General features: G+C 60.5%; 2 protein-coding genes across 3 annotated transcripts; both read right to left on the reverse strand.

Moving 5' to 3' along the window:
* Window positions 1-495: 495 nt before the first annotated feature.
* Window positions 496-8,870, reverse strand: KHSRP (KH-type splicing regulatory protein). Its single transcript, XM_055127222.1, has 19 exons — window positions 8,589-8,870; window positions 7,203-7,299; window positions 6,809-6,847; window positions 6,517-6,556; window positions 5,951-6,000; window positions 5,727-5,798; window positions 5,289-5,346; window positions 4,923-5,097; window positions 4,677-4,775; window positions 4,407-4,505; window positions 4,212-4,314; window positions 3,997-4,097; window positions 3,770-3,914; window positions 3,511-3,671; window positions 3,316-3,425; window positions 2,959-3,047; window positions 2,664-2,864; window positions 2,505-2,582; window positions 496-2,429 (listed from the first exon to the last, which is right to left on the reverse strand). Exons 1-19 carry the CDS (start codon window positions 8,853-8,855, stop codon window positions 2,152-2,154), a joined length of 2,262 nt encoding a protein of 753 aa, XP_054983197.1. The 5' UTR covers window positions 8,856-8,870; the 3' UTR covers window positions 496-2,151.
* A 1,489-nt stretch (window positions 8,871-10,359) lies between these two features.
* Window positions 10,360-19,302, reverse strand: SLC25A41 (solute carrier family 25 member 41). 2 transcript variants are annotated; one of them, XM_004619477.2, is made up of 10 exons: window positions 19,127-19,302; window positions 18,282-18,477; window positions 16,967-17,097; window positions 16,600-16,691; window positions 15,599-15,754; window positions 14,391-14,543; window positions 14,104-14,211; window positions 11,979-12,146; window positions 11,753-11,900; window positions 10,360-10,790 (listed from the first exon to the last, which is right to left on the reverse strand). In XM_004619477.2, the coding sequence occupies exons 5-10, from the start codon at window positions 15,728-15,730 to the stop codon at window positions 10,606-10,608; spliced, it is 894 nt and encodes a 297-aa protein (XP_004619534.2). In that variant the 5' UTR covers window positions 15,731-15,754; window positions 16,600-16,691; window positions 16,967-17,097; window positions 18,282-18,477; window positions 19,127-19,302; the 3' UTR covers window positions 10,360-10,605. The 2 variants fall into 2 exon arrangements, with proteins under 2 accessions (XP_004619534.2, XP_054983198.1); XM_055127223.1 differs by lacking the exons at window positions 14,104-14,211; window positions 18,282-18,477; window positions 19,127-19,302 and having other exon boundaries at window positions 16,967-17,290.
* Between the last annotated feature and the right edge of the window lie 996 nt (window positions 19,303-20,298).

Genomic DNA, 20,298 nt, shown 5'->3' on the forward strand with positions numbered 1-20,298 from the left:
ACTGTGGCTTTGCTATGGGAACGGCTCCGGCTCCCACTCCCAGGGGCCTCCTGCCTGCTGTGCTCCCGCAGTTCCCAAAGGGGAAACGGGGTGGGGGGAGGAAAGCAGATGGCACCGCCAGGGCCAAGTGCAAGGCCGGCCCCGTGAACCTGCTTCTTCCACACACAGTACTGCGAGGAACACGCAGCGTTAGACAAAAAGCACTTTATTTAACCAAAAAAATACCAAACCCCAAATTGAAGGAGAGTTAGGGAAGCACAATGCGCCTGCAGAGCCATTTTCTCATAACTGTTTTCTTAAAAAAAAAAAAAGAAAGAACTAAGGGGAAAATCCAACACAAGGCTCGTCACTCCCAAACCACCATTCTACCGGACTGTTACATCTGTAAAGAATGAACATCTGCTTTAGAACACAGGGTGGGGGGCTGGGGGGCGGGGGGGTGGGAGGGAGCGGAGGAGAGCGCGAGGGGGAGACACGGCACCCGGCACACACAGGGAGGTTTTGTCACCATTTATTTGTGAAGTTAAAAACGAGCGATAAAAAGTAAAAACTGCCATACAAGTTTTTTGTTTTGTTCTCAGTTTGTTGTTCAATGTCCTCTTGAACAGATGAGCCATGACAGACCGGTCCTGGGAGTGGAGAGGAGGGGGAGAGGGGGAAAGCGGGGCAGGGGTGGGGTGGGAGGAGAAGAGGGGAGCAGAGAGCTGGGCGATGAGGGGGGAATCCTGCAATTATCAACACACCTGCTCCAAGGAATGTTCCAATTCTAACTAAAAAAAAGAAAAAGAAGGGAAAAGGAAAAAAAAGGAAGAAATATCAAGAGTGACTTTTTTTTTCCTTTGCAAAAGTTTATTTTAAAAACACGAAGAGGGCCGGGTTGGTGGGGAGAAAATGAAGAATTGCGAATTGCTTTCCCCAGAGAGAGGCAGTTTTGGGAAGGGAGGGCGGGGAGGTATAGATATATATATTTATATATATATATAAATTTATAAGTTTCACTTTGCTTTTTTTAAAATTTCTTTTTTTTTTTTTTTGGCAGAGATTAGAGTTCTCGCTCTCTTCTATGGCTGGCTCAACATGAAGGATCCCAATTGTGAAAGAAAGAAGCATGTGAGACACACAGAAGGAGCAGGCGAGAGCCCGGGCCTGTGCAGCCCTGCACTGGCTGTGGCGCCAAACCCACGGAGGGAACCACCAAGGGGGAGCAACTCCCCCCCAAGCCCCCAAACAGAACTAAAAAAAAAAAAAAAGAAAAAATCAAAGATTTTCACAGATGAAGAAGTTCACATTCATTCGTTTCATTGAGCCTGCGGAGAGGGGAGAGACAGGAGTCGGTCACCGGGCTGCGGCCGGCCGGGGGCCGCCAGCAGAGTGCTCAAGTGCTCCCTGGGACTCGGGCGGAGGCAGGCTGGCTCCTGGACAGATGGAGGAGGAGGAGGAGAAGAGGAGGAGGAGAGGATGGGGGAGGAGGTGGAGAGGAGGAAGCAGGGGCCGCAGGAAGGAGAGCGCGGAAGAGAGCGAGTGAGCAGCGCTCAGGGCTGGAGGGGAGAGGGGTGCCCTCAGTCTGGGGCGGCTCCCGGCGCATCGGCACCCACAGCCAGTCACGGTGTCCCCACAACATCCCTGTGAGGTAGGTTGGAAGGCGGCACGACCGTCACGCCCACTTCACAGACGCGAGCGAGCCAGTGGGACACGGCGGCAGATGGGTGGGCTGGGGGGTGTGCAGAGACCAGCCCCCCGCCACCCCCCTGCGGCCTCACCAGAGCCCAGGCTGAGCCACAGCGGCCGGCCCACGCCCGTCACTCGGACACGGGAACGATAGCGGCTTCAAAAGAAAGGGAACCAAAAGAACAAAACCCAAGAGAAAGTGATGTGGGGGCGGGGCGGGGCCGAGACGTTTTCTCCTTCCTGCGTGGCCAGATTCTGAGTGTGTGAGCGGCCAGGGCCAGGCCAGCGACGGGCAGCAGCGGCCGCCACCCAGGCACTGCCCACCAGCCAGTCCAGGAGTTCCATCTTGGCATCCGGCCGCGTCAGTCCACAGACACCGTGCGTCCAGCGAGCGGGCCGCGCCCCCGAGGCCTCTTCCGTCCACCTCTACACCCAGCGCGCTTCCCCGGCTCCAGGGTGCTCCCGCGGCGGCGGCGGCAGGCATCAAGGGCACACCCCGCAGGGGAAGGGGTTGCCGGCGCTGCCCACTAAGGCAGGATGGACGGTCGCCGGGGGCTGGAAGGAGAAGGGGGGAGGTGGGGGGTGGCAGTTCCCACTTGCCTGCTGCTGGCCCTGCGGCGTGGGCGGGGGCTGAGGGCCGCCAGGCCCAGGGGTCTGTCCATAGTAGGCCGCCTGCTGCCGGTAGTACTCAGCCCAGGCGGCGCTGTAGTCCGGCTGGGAGCCTGGGGGGGCTCCAGGACCCCCGCCAGTGGCCACTTGCGCTGTGGGGAAGCAGAGAGTGAGCGCAGGGTGGGGTGCGGCGGGCCCCGCCCCCGGCGACAGGGCGGCGCGCTCACCCTGCTTCTTGTAGTACTCCTCCCAGGCCTTGGTGTAGTCCTGCTGCGGGGGCGCTCCGGGCTGCTGGGGCTGCTGGCCTGGGGGGGGCGCGGCAAGAGGTCAGCCGGGGGCAGCCGGGACCGGCGCCCCTGCCCCGCCTGCAGCGCCCCAATACTCACCAATCTTCTTGTAATACTCTTCCCAGGCCTTCGTGTAGTCCGACTGGCCGGCGGGTGGGGGCTGCGGGGGCTCGCCCTGGGCCGGGGGGGCCGCGGGTGCGGGCGCAGGGCCGGGCACGGGGCCGGGGGGCTGCTGGTAGTAGTGCGAGTAGTAGGCGGCCCAGGCGGCATTGGGGTCGGCAGCCGCGGCGGCGGCTTTATCTGCAAGAGGCAGCGGGGGCGCTGAGAGGGCGCCCTGGGCGGGGGTGACACCCCCAGCCCCCCACCCACAACCTCGCCCCGAGGCCTCACTCACTTGGGTCATGAGGAGCAGGTGGCTGCCACTGGGGGTAGGTGTTACCCCAGCCCTGGGGTGGGTACTGGTGAGGGGGGGGGCCCCCAGCGCTGCAGGAGAGAAGGGGAGTGTCTGAGCAGAGCTGCCCCTACCCCCAGGCCAGGCCGGCCGAACAGGAAGGGGCCCGGACAAGGTGCAGTGGCCTCAGCTGGGTGTGACTGTGACTGGAAGAGCCTTCCTGTGGACACCACCACCCACCCCTATCAGCAGCGGAGCCAGCTGCACCCCCCCCAGTATTCCCATGACCCCCCAGGAGCCTGCCTCAACGACAGGCTGGTCAGGATGCCCCCCAAACCCCAGGGGCTGAGGACGACTCACTGAGGAGGGGCTCCCGGCGGCCCCTGGTTGAAGGGCCCAGGGTTGAAGGGGCCCATGGGGCCAGCAGGGCCTGGGCCCCCTGGGCCTGGTCCAACAGGGCAGAGCGGACCCTGGGGAGGGGGCAAGAAGAGTGTGAGGACCAGGGAACCGGGCGCCCCCCCCCCCGCTGGCCGCAGGCCCCCGCACCTGCCATACCTCGATCTTCTCCTCGATGAGCTGCTTGGCGTGGTCGATCTGCTGGGGTGAGCCCCGAATGATGAAGAGCTTGAAGTTGGGGTCCCCATTGGGGGGGAGCTGCCGGGAGATCTCCACGAAGGCCCCTGTCTGCTGGTTTATGGCTTTCACGTTCTCACCGCCTGAAGGGGCCGCGCGGGTGGGCAAGCAGTGAGGGGGCAGCCGGCGAGAGGAGCAGGGACAGGCAGGAAGAGGGCGACCAGCGGCAGGCCCTACTCACCCCTGCCGATGACCAGCCCGCACTTGTGGGTGGGGATGGAGAAGGTCATCTCCCCGCCAGGGGGCCCCCAGTTGCCTTGGCCTCGCCCTCTGCCCCGGCCCCCGGGGGGCATGCCAGGACCCCCTGGAGGGCCTGGAGGGCCACTCTGGAAAAGCAGGAAGAGCAGGTGAGGCCCCTGCAGCCGGGCCTGCCCCAGCCCTGCCCCCTGCCCGCCCCCCGGCCCCTACCCGGAGGCTCTGCAGCAGATCATTGATGATCCTGGCAGCGTGCTCGCACCGGTCTGGGGGCCCCATGATGTGCGCGATCTTCTCAGGGCCCGTGCCGTCATCTGCAGAGAGCAGGGAGAGGGGTCACCAGTGCCTGGGCCTCTGGTGCCAGGTGCCCTCCTCCAAGGGCTGACCCCTCCACCCCTGCCAGCCCAGAGAGGGGTGGGGACTCCCACCTTGCTTGAATTGGATTCTCACGCCCGCATCATTCTGGATCTTCTTGATCATCTCCCCGCTCCGGCCGATGACCACCCCCACAGAATGCCGGGGCACAGGCACCTGGGGGGACAGAAGGTCAGTTGGCCCCCCGCCCCGCTGTCCCACTGTCCCACTGTCCTGTCCACCCCGAACCCCACCCAGCCCACACTCACATCAATGCCGCCTCCGATCCGGGACCCGTACTCGTTCCGGTCGCCAAAGCCGCCCTGGTCGCGCTCCCGGAGAATGTCCATCACCATCTCACAGGCTTGCTGTAGACACAGGGGGGTTAAGCGCGGGGCCCGCCGGCCACCAACGCCGCACCTCCTGCTCCACACCAACACCTTCCTTCCCAGCTGAGTCCACAGGTCAGAGTCATGGCCTGGGCTCCCGTGCCGTGCTTGGGGGGGGACCCTGCCACATCCCATCTCGGGCGCGCCCACCTGCACTTTGTACGGGTCCCCGATGATCCGCAGAGGTTTGTCCACGTTCGTGTTCTGAGAGCCGTCCTGGATCAGGATCATCTTCACGCCGGCCCGCTCCTGCACCCCAGAGGGAGAGACGGGTGAAGGGGTGGGCAGGGCACCCCCAGAGCGGCTCACGGGGAGTAGACTGGCCGTCCTGAGCGGGTCAGGAGACTCGGGGACAGCCAGCCAGATCCCGGGCCCAGGCAAGAACCCCCTGCACACCTGCAGCTGTTTGATGGTCTCCCCGCCCTTGCCGATGACCAGGCCGGCCTTCCCCGCGGGGATCATGATCTCCTGCACGGTGCCGTTCTGGCCCCCATTGGCGTTGTCATGGAACTGCCCTGGTGGGCCCCCTCGGCCCCGAGACACAATATCATCCAGCATCATCTTGGCTTTCCTGGGAAGGACACACACGGAGTATAGGCACTCGGAGACCATGATCTCGGCAGAGCAGGGCTGAGCCCAGGACGAAGAGATGGTCCCGGTGGCCCCCGGCAATTCCCTAGAGCCAACAGGCAGCTGCCCAGGCCAGCCTCCCTGGCAAGCAAAGGCCCAGAGTGGAAGGAGAGGGGAAGGGCGGGGACTTACTGCACGGACTCGGGGGCCCCCGTGAGGGACACGCTGCGCTCGGGAAGGCCACCACTGTCTGCAAGAGGAGAGGGGCATCAGGACCTGGATCCGAAGGACCCTGGCCAGCGGAGCCTCAAGTCCAGCCAGGAGGCCCCAGACCTGACCCCTGTCTGCGCATTCCAGACACCCTGCAGACCAGTGAGGGGCCAGAGTCACAGGACAGTGCGGAGGGCGCCTCCCATACACGACGCTGGCACAAACTCCATCCCTGGTACCTGACAGGGCCCCCTAGCCCTGCAGGAGTGACCCGAGTGCTACTGGGTGTAGCCCCTTCCCCACCAGCCCTGATTCCTGCGGGGACAGTCTGAAAGGAGGCGTGGGGTTAAATCCTTCAACAGCCACCTCAGCTGCTCCCCCACCCCTCTCCAGCCCCCCCAGCCGACCAGGCACCCCTACCTGGAGAAATCTGCACTTTGCAGCCCGAGTCCTGCTGGATCTTGTTGATCTGCTCCCCGCCCCGGCCGATGACTGGGCGAAGAAAGGAGGGGACAGATGGGCCGGGCGCTGGGACTGGGGGGCCAGCAGCCACTGCGCCAGACACGTGCCCCCGATCCACCGGGGGAGAACGGGACCGCCCCAGGGGGGCTAAGGGGCTTCCCAAGGCCAGGGACCCCACTCACTCAGTCCCACCATGCCGTCTGGGACCCGATATTCCTCTGTCACCGACGTCCTGCGGGCACAGACGCAGGCAGTGAGGATGGGTGCGGGGGCGTGGGGTTAGGTGCCAAGAGCAGACAGTGGGCCCTTGCCCCCAAAAAGGCCTGGCTGTGACCCCGCCAATCCATTGGGCCGGGCCTCCCGAAACTCTCAGCCCCTTAAAAAGAGCGAGGAAGGAGGCAAGATGCTTTCAGCACCAGATTCACTCAGGTCTGGGGTGAGCGGTGGGGGTGAGCATCTGTCTAAAGCAGATGCCAGGGGTTCCCCACCTCCCAAGGCGGCCACTGCAGTGCAGCTGTGGGAGGACACCCAGGGTCCAGCCTGCCTCCGGAAGGACACTCGACCAAGCCTGACAGCCCATAATGGGGCCCACCTGTGCCCTGGCAACCTCCCTCCACACCCAGGGAAAGGGGAGGCAGCGGCAGCTGCCTCAGTTCCCCCGGCTGGACGGGAATGTAGGCCCAACAGGGCAGCCCCAGCTACAGCCCCCCAGGCCCTCATGGGGGGGAGGGCCCACACCTCAGCTTACCTGGGAGGAGGATGGATGGGTCCGAGCTGAGAGCTGAGGGCTGGGAAGAGGAAAGTCAAAGGAAATGGGGGTCAGGCTCCTTTTGGCACCCCTGTGCAGGCCCTCGCCTCAGACCCTGCCCCCCCCCAAGGGCAGGGCTTGAGCCTCTGCACAGCAACTTGTGCCCCCCAACCCGGGTTCCGGGGGGGGGTTCCAGAGGAGGGGTGTTGTCTGCTCAGGCCCCAGTGCCTAAGAAGGCCGGGAAAGCCGGGAGCTGCCCCCTCCCGGCAGCCGATCCCCCCAACGGACTTACGGTCTCCCTGGGCCGCCAGCTTCTTGCTCTCAGGCTGATCTGTGGGGAAGAGAGCACAGATCAGGCCGGGCCTGGGCCCCAGCACTGCAATGCAAGAAGGCTTCACAAGGAGGGCTGACCGATGGCACCCTCTGCCCCATGAGGACTGCGGGGGGCCAGGAGGAAACGGCTGGACCCCCTATTCCATCCCTTTGGCTACCATGGATAACGGATGTGGGATGTGTGGGCAGGGTGGGCGCAGTCCTGGAGACTCAGTGTCCCCTGGCTTCCTCACCTGACCCCACAAGGAGGATCGAACACAGCCGGGAACACCGCAGCTTGCAAAGCTCCAACAAAGAGCACTGTGCCCCATAACCACCCTCCCCACTCCCACCTGCCCCCAGTAGGAAGTTACCTCCATCTTCTAACTGCCTCTTCTGCCCCCCGAAACTGAAATCCGGAGTGCTATTGTTCACAGACGTGGCAGCGTCCCCTCCAATTTTGGCTGCAATCTAGGAAGGTGGGAGCACAGAGTGACCACCCTGGTCCCCAAGCCCCTAGCCACGAGCTCGGAGCAATTTCCAGGAATGCCAGGGCTGGAGGGTGCAGTGTGTCGTTCTGCTCTAACCCCTCTGGGGCAGGTACACTACCCAGGCCAGCCCCCTGCCCCCATGCCAGAGCAAGCCCTCGACATCCAGAGATCCACTCTCAACAGGGTCTGGGGGGCTGCAGAGGCTCATGCTGGGTGCGGGTGGAGTCCTTGAATCTGTCCACTGGAAACAACTTGTCAAGCTGCCCGAACCCCTGAATCTGGGGGATTCACCCCCGGGAAAAGGCAAACTTGGGGATCCCGGAAACCCTCTAGCCAAAACCAAGGCTGTTCTACAAACAAGAGCTGTAGCTCACAGGCTGTTTGCCAGGTGCCACCTCTGAGCCTCCCCACGCTGTCCTCCACTTTGGTCATTACTGTCCCAGAAGGTGAACAACCAGTGTTTCCCTCCGAGCCCCCCACCCAGGCCCACGATGGCAATCCCTGCCCCCCCCATAGTCACCAGCACCTCCGGATCAGAACAGCTGGGCAGGATTCCCTGGGGGAGATGACAAATCCACAGGCCACCGGGGCTGCGGACAGGGCTTCCGCCTAACGGGGCACCCTCAGCGGGTGGCCAAGTCCCCCAGAGGGGCCAGGAAAGTAGGAGGGCGCTGTCAGGGGCCGCGAGGAGGTCAGCCAACAGGCACTGGGCACTTCCCTTCTATGCTGTCCCCAAGCCTCCAAACACTGGATCTTTTATCTTTTTACAAAAAATTTTGGAGTGGTGGGGACACACACCAGGCCCCCCAAAAAGTCACCGGAAGTGCAGAAGAAAAAAAAGAGCCAGGGTCCTCATTTCACCCAAGTGCTCCAGTGCTCTGGCACCCCCTGGGACCCCCCCCCCACTCACTTTTTGGTACTTTCTTTGCACGGACAACTAGTGTTTCCCTGCATGTCCTGCAGTCCGGGGGAGCTAAGCTGGCGCCCGGCAAGGGCTCCCCCTGCCCCTGACCTGCCTGCTGGGGAGATGGAGGCAGAACCAAGCCCCCCTAGCCCCCTCCGGAGGGTCCCCAGCGCGCACACCCCCTTCCAGCCCTAGGCCAGGGGGTGCCCCGCGCGCCGAGGGCCCCGCGCCCCACCCCTCCGCCTGCCCCGCGCCCCACTCGCGGCGCCCGGCAGCCCCCACGTGACCCCGACCCGCGACCCCGCGCGCGCGCGCACGTGACCCCCGCCCCCTCCCCCGCGCGCGCGTGCCCGCGGCCTCCTCACCTGGCGGGCCCGCTGCACGGCGTCGGCGAAGGCGTCTTTGCGGATGCCCGGGCCGCCCCCGCCGGGCTGCTGCGAGGGGCCCCCGGCCGAGCCCCCGCCGGGGCCGCCACCGCCGGGGCCGCCGCCGCCGCCGCCGCCCGGGCCGCCGCCGCCGCCCCGGTCTCCCGCGCCCGGCGGGCCTGGCGGCGGGCCGCCCCCGGCGCCCCCGGCCCCGCCGGCGGGCGGCGGCGGCCCGGGCGGGGGTCCTCCCGTGCTGTAGTCGGACATGGCGCGGCGGGGCCGGGCCTGGCGCGGAGGCTGAGGCTGAGGAGGCGGCGGCGGCGGCGGCGGCTCAACGCGGGAACAAGGCCTCGCTCCACTCGGCCGCGGAGCACTCTGGGAAAGCCAGCGGCTGGGAAGGCGACGCGGGCGGGGGGCCGCCCCCTCCCGCCGCGGGCGTGACGGACGGCGGCGCGGGGCCAATAGGGAGCGGCCGGCGCTGCGGCGCCGCCAATCGCGGCGCGCCCGGGCCGAGCGGCCAATCGGGGCAGCCCGGGGAGGGGGGGAGGCGGGAGGCGGCGCGAGAACGACAGCTTTCGGAGGCAATGGCGGTGCGGTCGGCCGGCGCTGGGGCGGGGCAGGGACGCGGGAGCGTGTGAGGCGCCCCCAGATGGAGCAGAGTTCCAGAATTACGGGGCGGCTTCGGGAGCCAGACGGAGGACTCGGGAAAATCAAGAGAACGGGATCTGACCTATACGCCCCCTTTTGAACAGGCTGGGCACCCGCGGGTGCGAACATCGGGGCGCTCGAGCCAATGAGTGCGCGCGGAGGGCGGTGCTTGTGAAGATTGGCAGCGCATTTAACCTATGCCCTGGCGTGTTCTGAGGGTGGGCCTGGCATGCTTCCCAGGTTAACCAGAATCCCTTTCAAGCCCTGATTCTAGGCCAATGGTGTAAGTTGTAGGTGACTGACAAGGCTTCCGACCAAAGGCAGTGGAGGAAAGACGGTGCCGGTTTTGGTGGGAGCCAATGGAAAGAGCAACTGCATTGGGGTGGAGCCGAACGTCCGTCGGCGAGCGCGGATTTGCTTGCGCTGGAGTGAGTGGCGGCCGACGTGGGCAGCGGCGACGGGCTGCCGGGGTTCAGACTAGATGCTTGGGCTAGTGCTCCAGGAGTCCGACTACGGAGCCCGGGCACGTGTCCTGCTTGAAACCTTGGAGATCGAAGGGTTTCTGGGGCGCGGGAAATTGCCCGGGAGCAAACCCAGGAATGCCCCAGGAATGTTTTTCGCCGCCGTTCAAAAATCTAGACACACACACGCAAACACACACTTCGTTTCTTTTGGGACCGCACCCGGCGGTGCTGAAGGCTGACTTCTAGCTCTGTGCTCAGGGATCACTCCTAGTGGGACTTGGGGGCCCCTGTGGGGTGCCAAGGATCAAACTTGGGTCAGCCAGGTGCAAGGCAAACGCCCAGCTGCTGGGCCCTTTGGAGGGCCCGTGGTATTCTCCTGGGACCCTCTCCCCAAAGCTTTGTCCCTCAATTTCTCTCTGGGACAGAGGCGCCACCCGAATTCCAGTTCCCATTTGGGATTAAGGGGTTTAGGGTGCCCAGACCTGGGTAAGGAATTTCAGGAGGGGATACTTGCCTTCCACGTGGCTGACGCAAGATCCATCCCCTCCCCCCAGCCCTGCCAGGAGTAAGAGAGCCAGGAGTCAGCTCTCTTACCGAGCACCCCCAGGTATGGCCCTTATCTAGTGCATGTCCTGGACCCAGTTATGTCAGGCGTATGCTGGAGAAATCTCTTTATTCCTGTCCATATTCTCATCACCCTTTGGCCCTTGGCACCATGACAAGCCAAATGAGTCTAAACAGCGGGGGTCGCAGGAATCCTCTGACGCAGACCCCCCCAGCCAGCATCTCCTGACTACAGCTGCCCCCAACACTTCCCCCGGGATGGGGGGAGCAGAACCTGGAGGATTCTTTGGGGCCACGGGATACGGGCTCCGGCCAGTCCGTGCCCATTCCGAGGATGTCACTTAGCACCCTGCCTGAACTGCCAGGGTCTTCTTCATGGCTTCGTATACCACGCAGCTGATGCCACCAGCTGGCAAGACCTTCAGTAAGGTGGGGGTCATGCCTCGGTACAGGCCTGGCCAGCCCTGCTGGGCCAGGATCCGCTGGAAGACACCCCGCATGGTAGGGTTCGAGCCTCCCAGAGTGTCTGCAGAGACAGAAGCAGCCCCAGCTGAGTCTGTCCCGGGGTGGACCTGGTGGGGGGGGGGGTGGACTGGAGTGTAAGCAGATGGAGTGGGGGGCCGATGGGGGGGAGGGTGAAGGCAGGGGCTGGGGGCGGGGTGCATGGGAAAGGACTATGAATTGGGTTTTTTTTTTTCAATTTTTTTTTTTGTTTTTGGGTCTCACCTGGTGATGCACAGGGGTTCTCCTGGCTCATGCACTCAGGAATTACTCCTGGTGGTGCTCAGGGGACCATATGGGATGCTGGGAATCGAACCCGGGTCAGTAGCGTGCAAGGCAAATGCCCTACCCGCTGTGCTATCGCTCCAGCCCCTCAATTTTTTTTGGGGGAGGGCCAACCAGGCGGTGGTGAGGAATCACTCCTGGCAGTGCTCGTGGGACCCCATGGGAGGCTGGATATCAAACCCGGGTCGATCATGTGCAAGGCAAATACCCTATCCCCTGTACTATCTCTCCAGTCCCATGGGATTTTTTTTTTGGGGGGGAACCACATCCTGAGGGGTAGGGGATTAGAATGCCTCGTGCAAAACATACAAACAGCAACTCACTTGCGTTCTCTCCCCAACCCAAACCTTAAAGCTCAGGTGACTTTAAAAGGGAAAATCGGGGACTGGAGCGATAGTACAGCAGGGAAGTTTGCACACGGCTGACCCAGGTTCAATCCCCGGCATCCCACCAGGAGTGATTCCTGAGTGCAGAGCCAGGAGTAACCCCTGAGTATCGCCAGGTGTGATCCCCCCAAAAAGCCAAATAAATTTAAAAAATAATAAAAGGGAAAATCAGTCCATTTGGGCCAGAGCTATACAGTGCCTTGCACGTGGCCAACCAGGGTTCCATCCCTGGCACCCCACAGAGTCCCCCCAGCACCCCCAGGAGTGGGCCCTGAGCACAGGAGCCAGGGTGGGGTTCCGGGGTGGCAGAACTAACCTTGAGCCTGCATCCGCGTGCGCACCAGGGTCAGCGGGTAACTGGCCATCTGGCCGCACGTCGTCGACAAGGTCACCGAGGACAGACTGACCAGGCCACTTGGGTCCTCCATGTCCCTGCCCCATTTCAACCACAAAGTCCGGAGCATCTGTCCAGAGGAGAGACATGGGCAGCAGCTCGCGTAGGGCCCTCGGGCACCTGTCCCTGTTGCACAGGGGACCCTCACCTCATAGACGGCCAGATCTGTGCAGGCGTAGGGGACGATGCCCAGCATGTTGGGCAGGTAGCCGCGGTACAGGGCTCGCGTGCCCTCGTGCTTCAGGATCTGCCTGGCACAGTCCAGCAGCCCCGCGTACTGGCCTGTCCTGCGAAGGGTCAGCCTGGTCTTCAGCACCTGGGGGCATGAGGGGGGTGAAGGCAGCATGTGGGAATTGAGCACCCCCAGCAGTGAAGATGCTAGAGACTGCGGGAGAGGCCCCGCCAGGAATCACCCCTCATCCCCCGAGCATCCTCGGGGAGGCCCCTGAAGAACCGACAACAACCAGCTGAAGGCACTCAGGCTTGGGAGTGCTCCAGAGAAGGTTGGGGGCCACTGGACATCAGGAGACACTGAGACTAAGGGGGAGACTGGTACCCCAGCCCAGACTGTGCTGACGGGGCCCTGGGAGTGCTCGGGCCTGGCTGAGGCTGTGTATGTGTCTGTCTGTGCGTGCGTGTGTGTGCATGTGTGTATGCGTGCATGTGTATGTGTGTGGACCTCTGTGTGTGTATGTGTGCATGTGTTTGTATATGTGTCTGGACTTATGTGTGCATGTGTATGTGTGTGCATGTGTGTGTGTCTGGACCTGTGTGTACATGTGTGTGCATGTGTGTCTGGACCGGTGTGTGCATGTGTGTATGTGTGCATGTATGTGCGTGTGTATCTGGACCTTTGTGTGTGTATGCATGCATGTGTGTGTATGTGTCTGGACCTGTGTGTGCGTGTGCATGTGTATTGTGTGCATGCATGTGTGTACGTGTGTTTGGACCTGTGTGCACGTGTGTGTGTGTGCGCGTGCGTGTCTACTACGAGGTCCCAGGCTGAGTTCCTGTGCCCACGTGCCGACTGCCCAGTCTCCCGCCTGCCAGACTGGCCCTTCTTCCTCGTCTCCACTGACCCACCTCCCCTGGGCCGGGCCCTGACGTTGCAGCGTTGGAGCCTGGCCCATTTGTTTGCTGCAGATCATGAAAGACAAAACGTTGGAAGGGCGCCCGGGCAGGAGAGCAGGCAGGGGCAGACAGAACGGTGTCGGGGTGGCGGGCTCTGCTTTGCCTACAAGGGGCTCCAGCTCCATCCCTGGCACAGCAGAACCTTGCGGGGATTCCCTGTGGAGCATCCTGGGATGTGACCCCAAACTTTTTTTTTCTTTCATATAGATACTAGGAGCCCGAGTAAGCCTTCCAGCCACAGAAAAAAAAAACAAAGTAATCATAATGTGTCAGTATTGGCCTCCAGGTGTAACAGTGAAGACCCTGTGAGCGGGGAGGGTCAGCACTAAGGGGAGGGCGCCTGCCTTGTTGGCTGCCCATCAGGGTTCAATCCCTGGCCTCTCCATAGGGACCACTGAGCACCGCTGGGTGTGCCTCTCCAACCTGCTAGTTTGGAAACTGCTGCCTGTACTGCCCGGTGTCAGTGGACTCTGCGGGCATGCAGAGAGCAGCGGGGACTCGAACTTGGAGCGTAGTGTTGGACAGGCATGTGCTCCCTGGCCCTTGGCGCCATTGCCCCGTGACCCCCCAGAAGGAAGGAGGAGGAGAGAGGAAGAAGGTGGAGGTGGGGGCTGGAGCTATAGTATATCAGGTAGGACGTTTGCCTTGCACGTGGCCAACCCGGGTTCAATTCCCGGCATCCCATAGGGTCCCTCAAGCAGCTCCAGGAGTAGTTCCAGAGTGCAGAGCCAGGAGGAACCCCTGAGCATCGCTGGGTGTGACCCAAAAATAAATAATGTGAAAATGTCTCTATTCTACATAGCAAGTTAAAAAAAAAGGTGGAGGGAGCAGGGTGAAGGAAAGGAAGGAGGGTAAAGAGGAAGGAGGAGCATTAGGGAGGAGGGGGAGCAGCAAGAGGAGGTGGGAGAGGAGGGAGGAGCATGAGGAAGGAGGGAGAGGAGTTGGGAGAGGAGGGAGGAGGATGAGGAGGGAGAGGAGGTGGGAGAGGAGGGAGGAGCATTAGGGAGGACAACCATTAGGGAGGGGAGGAAAGGGAGGAGCAAGGGGGAAGAGGAGGGAGGAGGGGGAAGAAGGAAGGAGGGGGAGGGGAGCGGCGAGAGGCTGTGCAGTAGTGGCCAACCAAAAGGCAGAGGCTCGCCTACCTCCATGGGGTTGATGAGCGTCTGGGAGGTCGCCACCGCCAGGGAGCCTGCCAGGAGGCGCTCCTGGAAGGGTGGGGACCCGTGCACTCCGCAGAAGTAATTCTTACACTGGGAGCAGAACAGGAGGGGGGTTGAGCACTGTCCTCTCCCACTCCCTCCCTGAGCCCCTCAGGTCCTCCTCAGATCCCACAGGGCGACCCCTCCCCACCCCCTGTGGGTGTCTTGGAGAAGGGGCCAGAGTCGTGGCTGGGGACAGGGGGCCTGGGGCGGGTGGGTGTCTCCCCGACCTGTTCGAAGACAGAGAACTTGATGGCGTACTCGGGCGCGATCTTGAGCACGTTGATGCCGTTGCCTCGCCAGAGGGAACGCACGCCCCCCTCGTGCACCAGGCTCCGGATCCCGCCCAGCAGGCTGGTGAGGTTCGTCCGGGAGGCGTAGACCTACGGGAGGGCCGAGGGGGCCTGGGCCACCCCATCTCCACCCCTGCCCGGCTGGAGCTCAAGTCTCTCTCCTCTCCCCAACTTCATTCACCCCCCTGCCACACCCCCCCCCAAACTTGAGTTCCCTGTCTTCTTTTTAAAATGTATGTATTGGGTTGGAGCCATAGCACAGCGGGGAGGGCGTTTGCCTTGCATACGGCTGACCCGGATTCGATTCCCAGCATCCCATAGGGTCCCCTGAACACCACCAGGGGTAATTCCTGAGTGCAGAGACAGGAGTAACCCCTGTGCATCGCCAGGCGTGATTCAAAAGGCTTAAAAAATAATAATAAAATAAAAAATTTTAAAAAATGTATTTTTCTAGAGCCAGAGTGATAGTACAGCAGGGAGGGCATTTGCCTGGCATGCAGCTGATCCCTGGCATCCCATAGGGTCTCCCAAGCACCACGAGGAGTGATTCTTGAGTGCAGAGCCAGGAGTCAGCCCTGAGCATCGCCGGGTGTAACCCAAAAACAAACAAAAATTTTACTTGAGGGCTTTGGGACCCACTCGGTGGTGCTCAGGATGGACTCCTGGATCAGTGCTCAGGGATTCCTCCAGAAGGGGGGGACCCTTTGTGATGTGTTGGGGATCAAACCAAGGTCAAGTGCCTTTGGAGTCAGCAGTCTTGCACTATCTCAGCAGTCCCAACATCCCTGTCTTTATCCCTTTCCCGCCTGTACTCGGCGAGTTAAGCCCTGCCCTACTCTTCACCCAGCCCCAAGCTCCCCTTCCCCCCTTTCTTTCCCCCAAGCAGCCCTGTGCCCCCCCCATCCACCCCTCCGACCAGCCTTGGGCCGGAGCGATGGGACAGCTGGCAGGGTGCTTGCTTCACCCCATAGGGTCCCCTGAGCCCGCCAGGAGGGATCCCCGAGTGCAGAGCCAGGGGTCATCCCTGAGCATCGCTGGCTGTGGCCCCCAAACCCAAGCAAACAGCCCCGCGCTCCCAGCACCCTCCCTCTTGCGGCCTCCCCTCCATCTCCCCCCAACCCACAGCACAACCCGCCCCCCCATACCTGCATGTACACTTTGGCACGGTCCAGGGGAGCCGTTCCCGTGCGGGACACCGCCCCGGCCATGGCCCCCGAGAGCAGAAACTTCCAGAGTGAGCCCGCATTGTCCACTTGCAGAACGTCCACAGGCACCATGAGCTGCTCTCCCGTGTCCAGCACCTGCAGGGCACGTGGGGAGAAGCCTGGCACCCCCTGCCCCCCCAACACCAGCCATGGAATTCAAGGTTGGAGGGGACGGAGGGGGAGGGGCCCAATTCAACAAACCCCCCATGAGTGGTTCCAGTTTAAAGCCTTTCGAGGGCTCAGAGCCATAGCACAGCGGGGAGGGCGTTTGCCTTGCACGCGGCCGACCCGGGTTCGATTCCCAGCATCCCATAGGTTCCCCCGAGCACTGCTAGGGGTAATTCCTGAGTGCATGAGCAAGAGTAACCCATAAGCATTGCCGGGTGTGACCCAGAAAGCAAGAAAATTTAAAAAAAAAGGCTGTTGATGGGGACAGAGTGATAGGACAGTGGGAAGGGCTCTTGCCTTTTATGCCACTGACCCAGGTTCCATCTCCGGCAGTACCATCTCCCCGGTCCCGACTCTAAACTGTTTTATTCTATTCTGTCCTGGTCAAATTCTGGTTGCCTGTTTTTATTCTAAGACCTTAGGTTTTCTTTTTCTTTCTTTCTTTCTTTCTTTCTTTCTTTCTTTCTTTCTTTCTTTCTTTCTTTCTTTCTTTCTTTCTTTCTTTCTTTCTTTCTTTCTTTCTTTCTTTCTTGGCTCTGCTTTGGCTTTTTTGTTTTTTGTTTTTGTGCCACACCTGGCTGGCTCTGCGCTCAGGGGTCACTTTCTGGCAGTGCTTGGGGGACCCTGTGAGGTGCCGGGGATCGAACCCGCGTCAGCTGCATGCAAGGCCAGCGCCCTCCCTCAGCCTATGCTGTCTTGACTCCATGAGACTGGCCGTACTTTGGGGGTCGGGTTGTGGTAGGGGACAGACTTCCACAGGTCCCCCAACTCACCTGCTGGGTGGGCACGTGCTGCAGCTGGCTTTCGCTCACGTGTCCGAACACGTAGCTGTACACGTGGGTGCAGCCCGGGTTCCGGGAGGGCGCTGCAGGCAGAGCAGGCGCGGGTTCCAGTAACGCCTTGGTTCTCACCAAGAGGGCCCGGCCGCCAGAACCCCGCTCCTCAGCCTGCTCAGGTGGGGTCCCCATGGCTGCCGAGGGCCAGGACACATCAGCTTGTACCCTTTGACCAGACCAGGCTGCCCGGGGAGCTGGAGGGGGGGCTTTGGGGACGGTGACATCACAGAGATACTTGTGACCTCGCTGGGCAAAGGTGAGTCCCCCCTTGGCCTCGCCCCCCTCCAAATGTCCACATCCTCACCTCACTCCTTTTTTTGTGTTTTGGTCCACACCCAGGAAGCTCAGGACTGACTCCTGGCTCTACACTCAGGGATCACTCTTGGCAGTGCTCAGGAGCACCATAAAGGATGCCGGGGCTCAAACATGGGTCGGCTGCACACAAGGCAAGCAGGCAATCAGCGCCCTGCCCTCTCTATTATCTCAGTCCTCACTCTCTTCTCTTTTTCTTTTCTTCCTTTCTTTTTCTTCTTCTTCTTTTTGTTTGGCTTTATGGGTCACACCTGGTGATGCTCAGCGGTTACTCCTGGCTTTGCACTCAGGAATTACTCCTGGTGGTGCTCAGGGGACTCTATGGGATGCTGGGAATTGAACCCTGGTTAGCCAAGTGCAAGGCAAACGCCCTCCCCACTGTATTATTGCTCTGGACCCTAATTATTGTGTTTTTTTTTTTTTTTTTTTTTTGCTTTTTGGGTCACACCCGGCAATGCACAGGGCTTACTCCTGGCTCTGCACTCAGGAATTACTCCTGGTGGTGCTCAGGGGACCGTATGGGATGCTGGGAATAGAACCCGGGTTGGCCGCGTGCAAGGCAAACGCCCTACCCACTGTGCTATCGCTCCAGCCCCTGGACCCTAATTATTATTATTATTATTTTAGTTCTAAGGAAGCCCAACCTGGTGGTGCTCAGGGCTTCTTCCTGCCTCTGTGCTCACTGATGACTCCTAGCGGGGGCTCAGGAGCTCCTTATGCAATGCCAGGGATCAAACCGGGGTTGCCCTCTTTTAATCTCTTCTGCCTCTATTTTGGTTTCTGGTTGTGGAGGTCACAGCCGGTGGGGCTGGGGGCTTTGACTCACCAGCTTTGTGCTCAGTGTTGGGGGCGGGGGATTCATGGGGTGACAGGAATGACCCTGGGCCTCTTGCACGCACAGCGGTGTGCCAGCCCTTTTTGTGTCTCCCAGACCTGCGATCTGTGGCTCCCATTAAGTGTGTGTGGTCAGGGCCAGAGCGACAGTGGGTAGGGCGTTTGCCTTGCACGTGGCCGATCCGAGTTCAATCCCCGGCATCCTATAGGGTCTCCCAAGCACCGCCAGGAGTAATTCCTGAGTGCAGAGCTAGGAGTCACCCCTGTGCATCGCTGGGTGTGACCCAAAAAACAAAAGCAAAAAAAAAAAATAGCGTCTGTGTCATTTGTTTGAACACAACAGGGACCAAATGCAGAGCTTCGTTGTCATGGGGATGGGAGGTTGGTTGTGAAGGAGAAAGAATGAAGGGGGTGGGAGCGAGGGAAGAGAGAAGACAGAGGAAGAATGAAAGGACAGTGGGGAGGGCGCTGACCTTGCACACAGCTGACCCGGGTTCCATCCCGTCTGGTCCTCTGAGCTCAGCTAGCAGTGACCTCTGAGTGAAGAGCCAGGAGTACTGACTCAGGAGTACTGAGCCTGAGCACCACTAGTGTAGACCCTCCAGGAGATAGGAAAATGGATAAGAATGATGAGGAGAAGGGGGAGATGGTTGTCCCCATTTCATCAGCCTACAGGGATGGAGTTAAAAATCCTGGTTTGAGAGGCCAGAGAGATGGCACATCAGGGAGGGCGCTTGCCTTGGATATGGCTGACCCGGGTTCAATCCCCGGCATCCCATAGGGTCCCTTGACCACTGCCAGGAGTAATTTCTGAGTGCAGAGCCAGGAGTTAGCTCTGAGCATGGCTGGATGTGGCCCAAGATCCAAAAAAAGTGAAAAAGAAAAAAAGAATCCAGGTTAAAAAAAAATATCCAGGATAAGAATGAACCCCTGGGAGCTGGAGTGATAGCACAGTGGATAGGGCGTTTGCCTTGCACACAGCCGACCTGGATTCGATTCCCAGCATCCCATATGGTCTCCTGAGCACCGCCAGGGGTAATTCCTGAGTGCAGAGCCAGGAATAACCCCTGTGCATCGCCAGGTGTGACCCAAAAAGCAAAAAAAAAAAAAAAAAAAAAGAATCCCTGATAATTCCTGTTTTTTTTTTTTGTTTTTTTTTGGGGGGGGACACACCCAGCCATGCTCAGGGCTAACTCCTGCTCTGTGTTCATGGATTCTCCTGATGGGGCTTGAGGGATTGAACCTGTATCAGCTGTGTGCAAGACACGTGCCCTTCCTGCTGTGCTATTCCTCCGACCCCACCCATGATAGTTCTTACCTTGGGAACTTACAGTTTGACCTCTCTGAATGTCATCAAGGAAACTGGAAGTTGGACGGTTTGGGGGCCACTCTGACTCTGTGCTTGAGGGGGTATCTCTGGGCAGTGATTAGGGGGAACCCATGAGGTGTCCGGATTGACCTGGAATCAGCTGTGTACAAGGCAAGTGCTTTATTTATTTACTCCCTTCCTCCCCCCCCCCGCTTTTGGGGGGGACCCTATGGGATGCTGGGGATTGAACTCGGGTCAGCCACATGCAAGGCAAAAGCCCTCCGCGCTGTAGTATCACTCCAGCCCTATTTACTTTTTTCGCTTTTCGGGTCACATCTGGCGATGTTCAGGGGTTACTCCTGGCTCTGCACTCAGCACTTACTCCTGGAGGTGCTTGGGGGACCTACAGGGTGCCGGGGATCAAACCTGGGTCAGCTGTGTGCAAGACCCTACCCTCTGGACTATCACTCTGCCCCCAAGCAAGTGTTTTAATCCCCTGTATTATCTCTCTTTTTTTTTTTTTTTGCTTTTTGGGTCACACCCAGCAATGCACAGGGGTCATTCCTGGCTCATGCACTCAGGAATCACCTCTGGCGGTGCTCAGGGGACCATATGGGATGCTGGGATTTGAACCCGGGTCGGATGCGTGCAAGGCAAACACCCTACCCACTGTGCTATCACTCCAGCCCCCCCTGTATTATCTCTTCATCACTGTATCACTGTCACTGTCATCCCATTGCTCATCGATTTGCTCGAGCGGGCACCAGTAACATCTCCATGGTGAGACTTGATGTTACTGTTTTTGGCATATCGAATCCACCACGGGTAGCTTGCCAGGCTCTGCTGTGCGGGCTGGATACTCTCGGTAGCTTGCCGGGCTCTCTGAGAGGGACAGAGGAATCAAACCCGGGTCGGCCGCGAGAAAGGCAAACACCCTACCCACTGTGCTATCGCTCCAGCCCAGCAAATATTATCTCTTCATATTTATTTATTTATTTATCGGCTTTTGGGGTCACACCCAGCGATGCTCAGGGCTTACCCCTGGATCTTCACTCCTGAAGTGGTGGTGCTTGGGGGACCCTATGGGGTGCCGGGGAATCAAACCTGGGTTGGCTGCGGGCAAGGCAAACCACCCTTCTCTCTGTAGTATCACCCAGGCCAGAGAATAAATCTTGTAGGGC

The sequence above is a fragment of the Sorex araneus genome, chromosome 2 (assembly GCF_027595985.1).
Source record: "Sorex araneus isolate mSorAra2 chromosome 2, mSorAra2.pri, whole genome shotgun sequence".
NCBI classification, from domain to species: Eukaryota; Metazoa; Chordata; class Mammalia; order Eulipotyphla; family Soricidae; genus Sorex; species Sorex araneus.

What these genes read in the sequence shown, in the direction of transcription:
- KHSRP (XM_055127222.1), bottom strand. Translation starts at nt 8,855, where the DNA reads ATGTCCGACTACAGCACGGGAGGACCCCCGCCCGGGCCGCCGCCGCCC. An exon ending in CCCATCCATCCTCCTCCCAG is followed by an intron (nt 6,001 to 6,516) that starts GTAAGCTGAGGT and finishes CTGTGCCCGCAG; the next exon opens with GACGTCGGTGACAGAGGAAT. An exon ending in CGGGCTGGTCATCGGCAGGG is followed by an intron (nt 3,672 to 3,769) that starts GTGAGTAGGGCC and finishes CGGCCCCTTCAG; the next exon opens with GCGGTGAGAACGTGAAAGCC.
- SLC25A41 (XM_004619477.2), bottom strand. Translation starts at nt 15,730, where the DNA reads ATGGTGCCTGTGGACGTTCTGCAAGTGGACAATGCGGGCTCACTCTGG. An exon ending in AGTTCTCTGTCTTCGAACAG is followed by an intron (nt 14,212 to 14,390) that starts GTCGGGGAGACA and finishes TTCTGCTCCCAG; the next exon opens with TGTAAGAATTACTTCTGCGG. An exon ending in CAGATCTGGCCGTCTATGAG is followed by an intron (nt 11,901 to 11,978) that starts GTGAGGGTCCCC and finishes TCCTCTGGACAG; the next exon opens with ATGCTCCGGACTTTGTGGTT.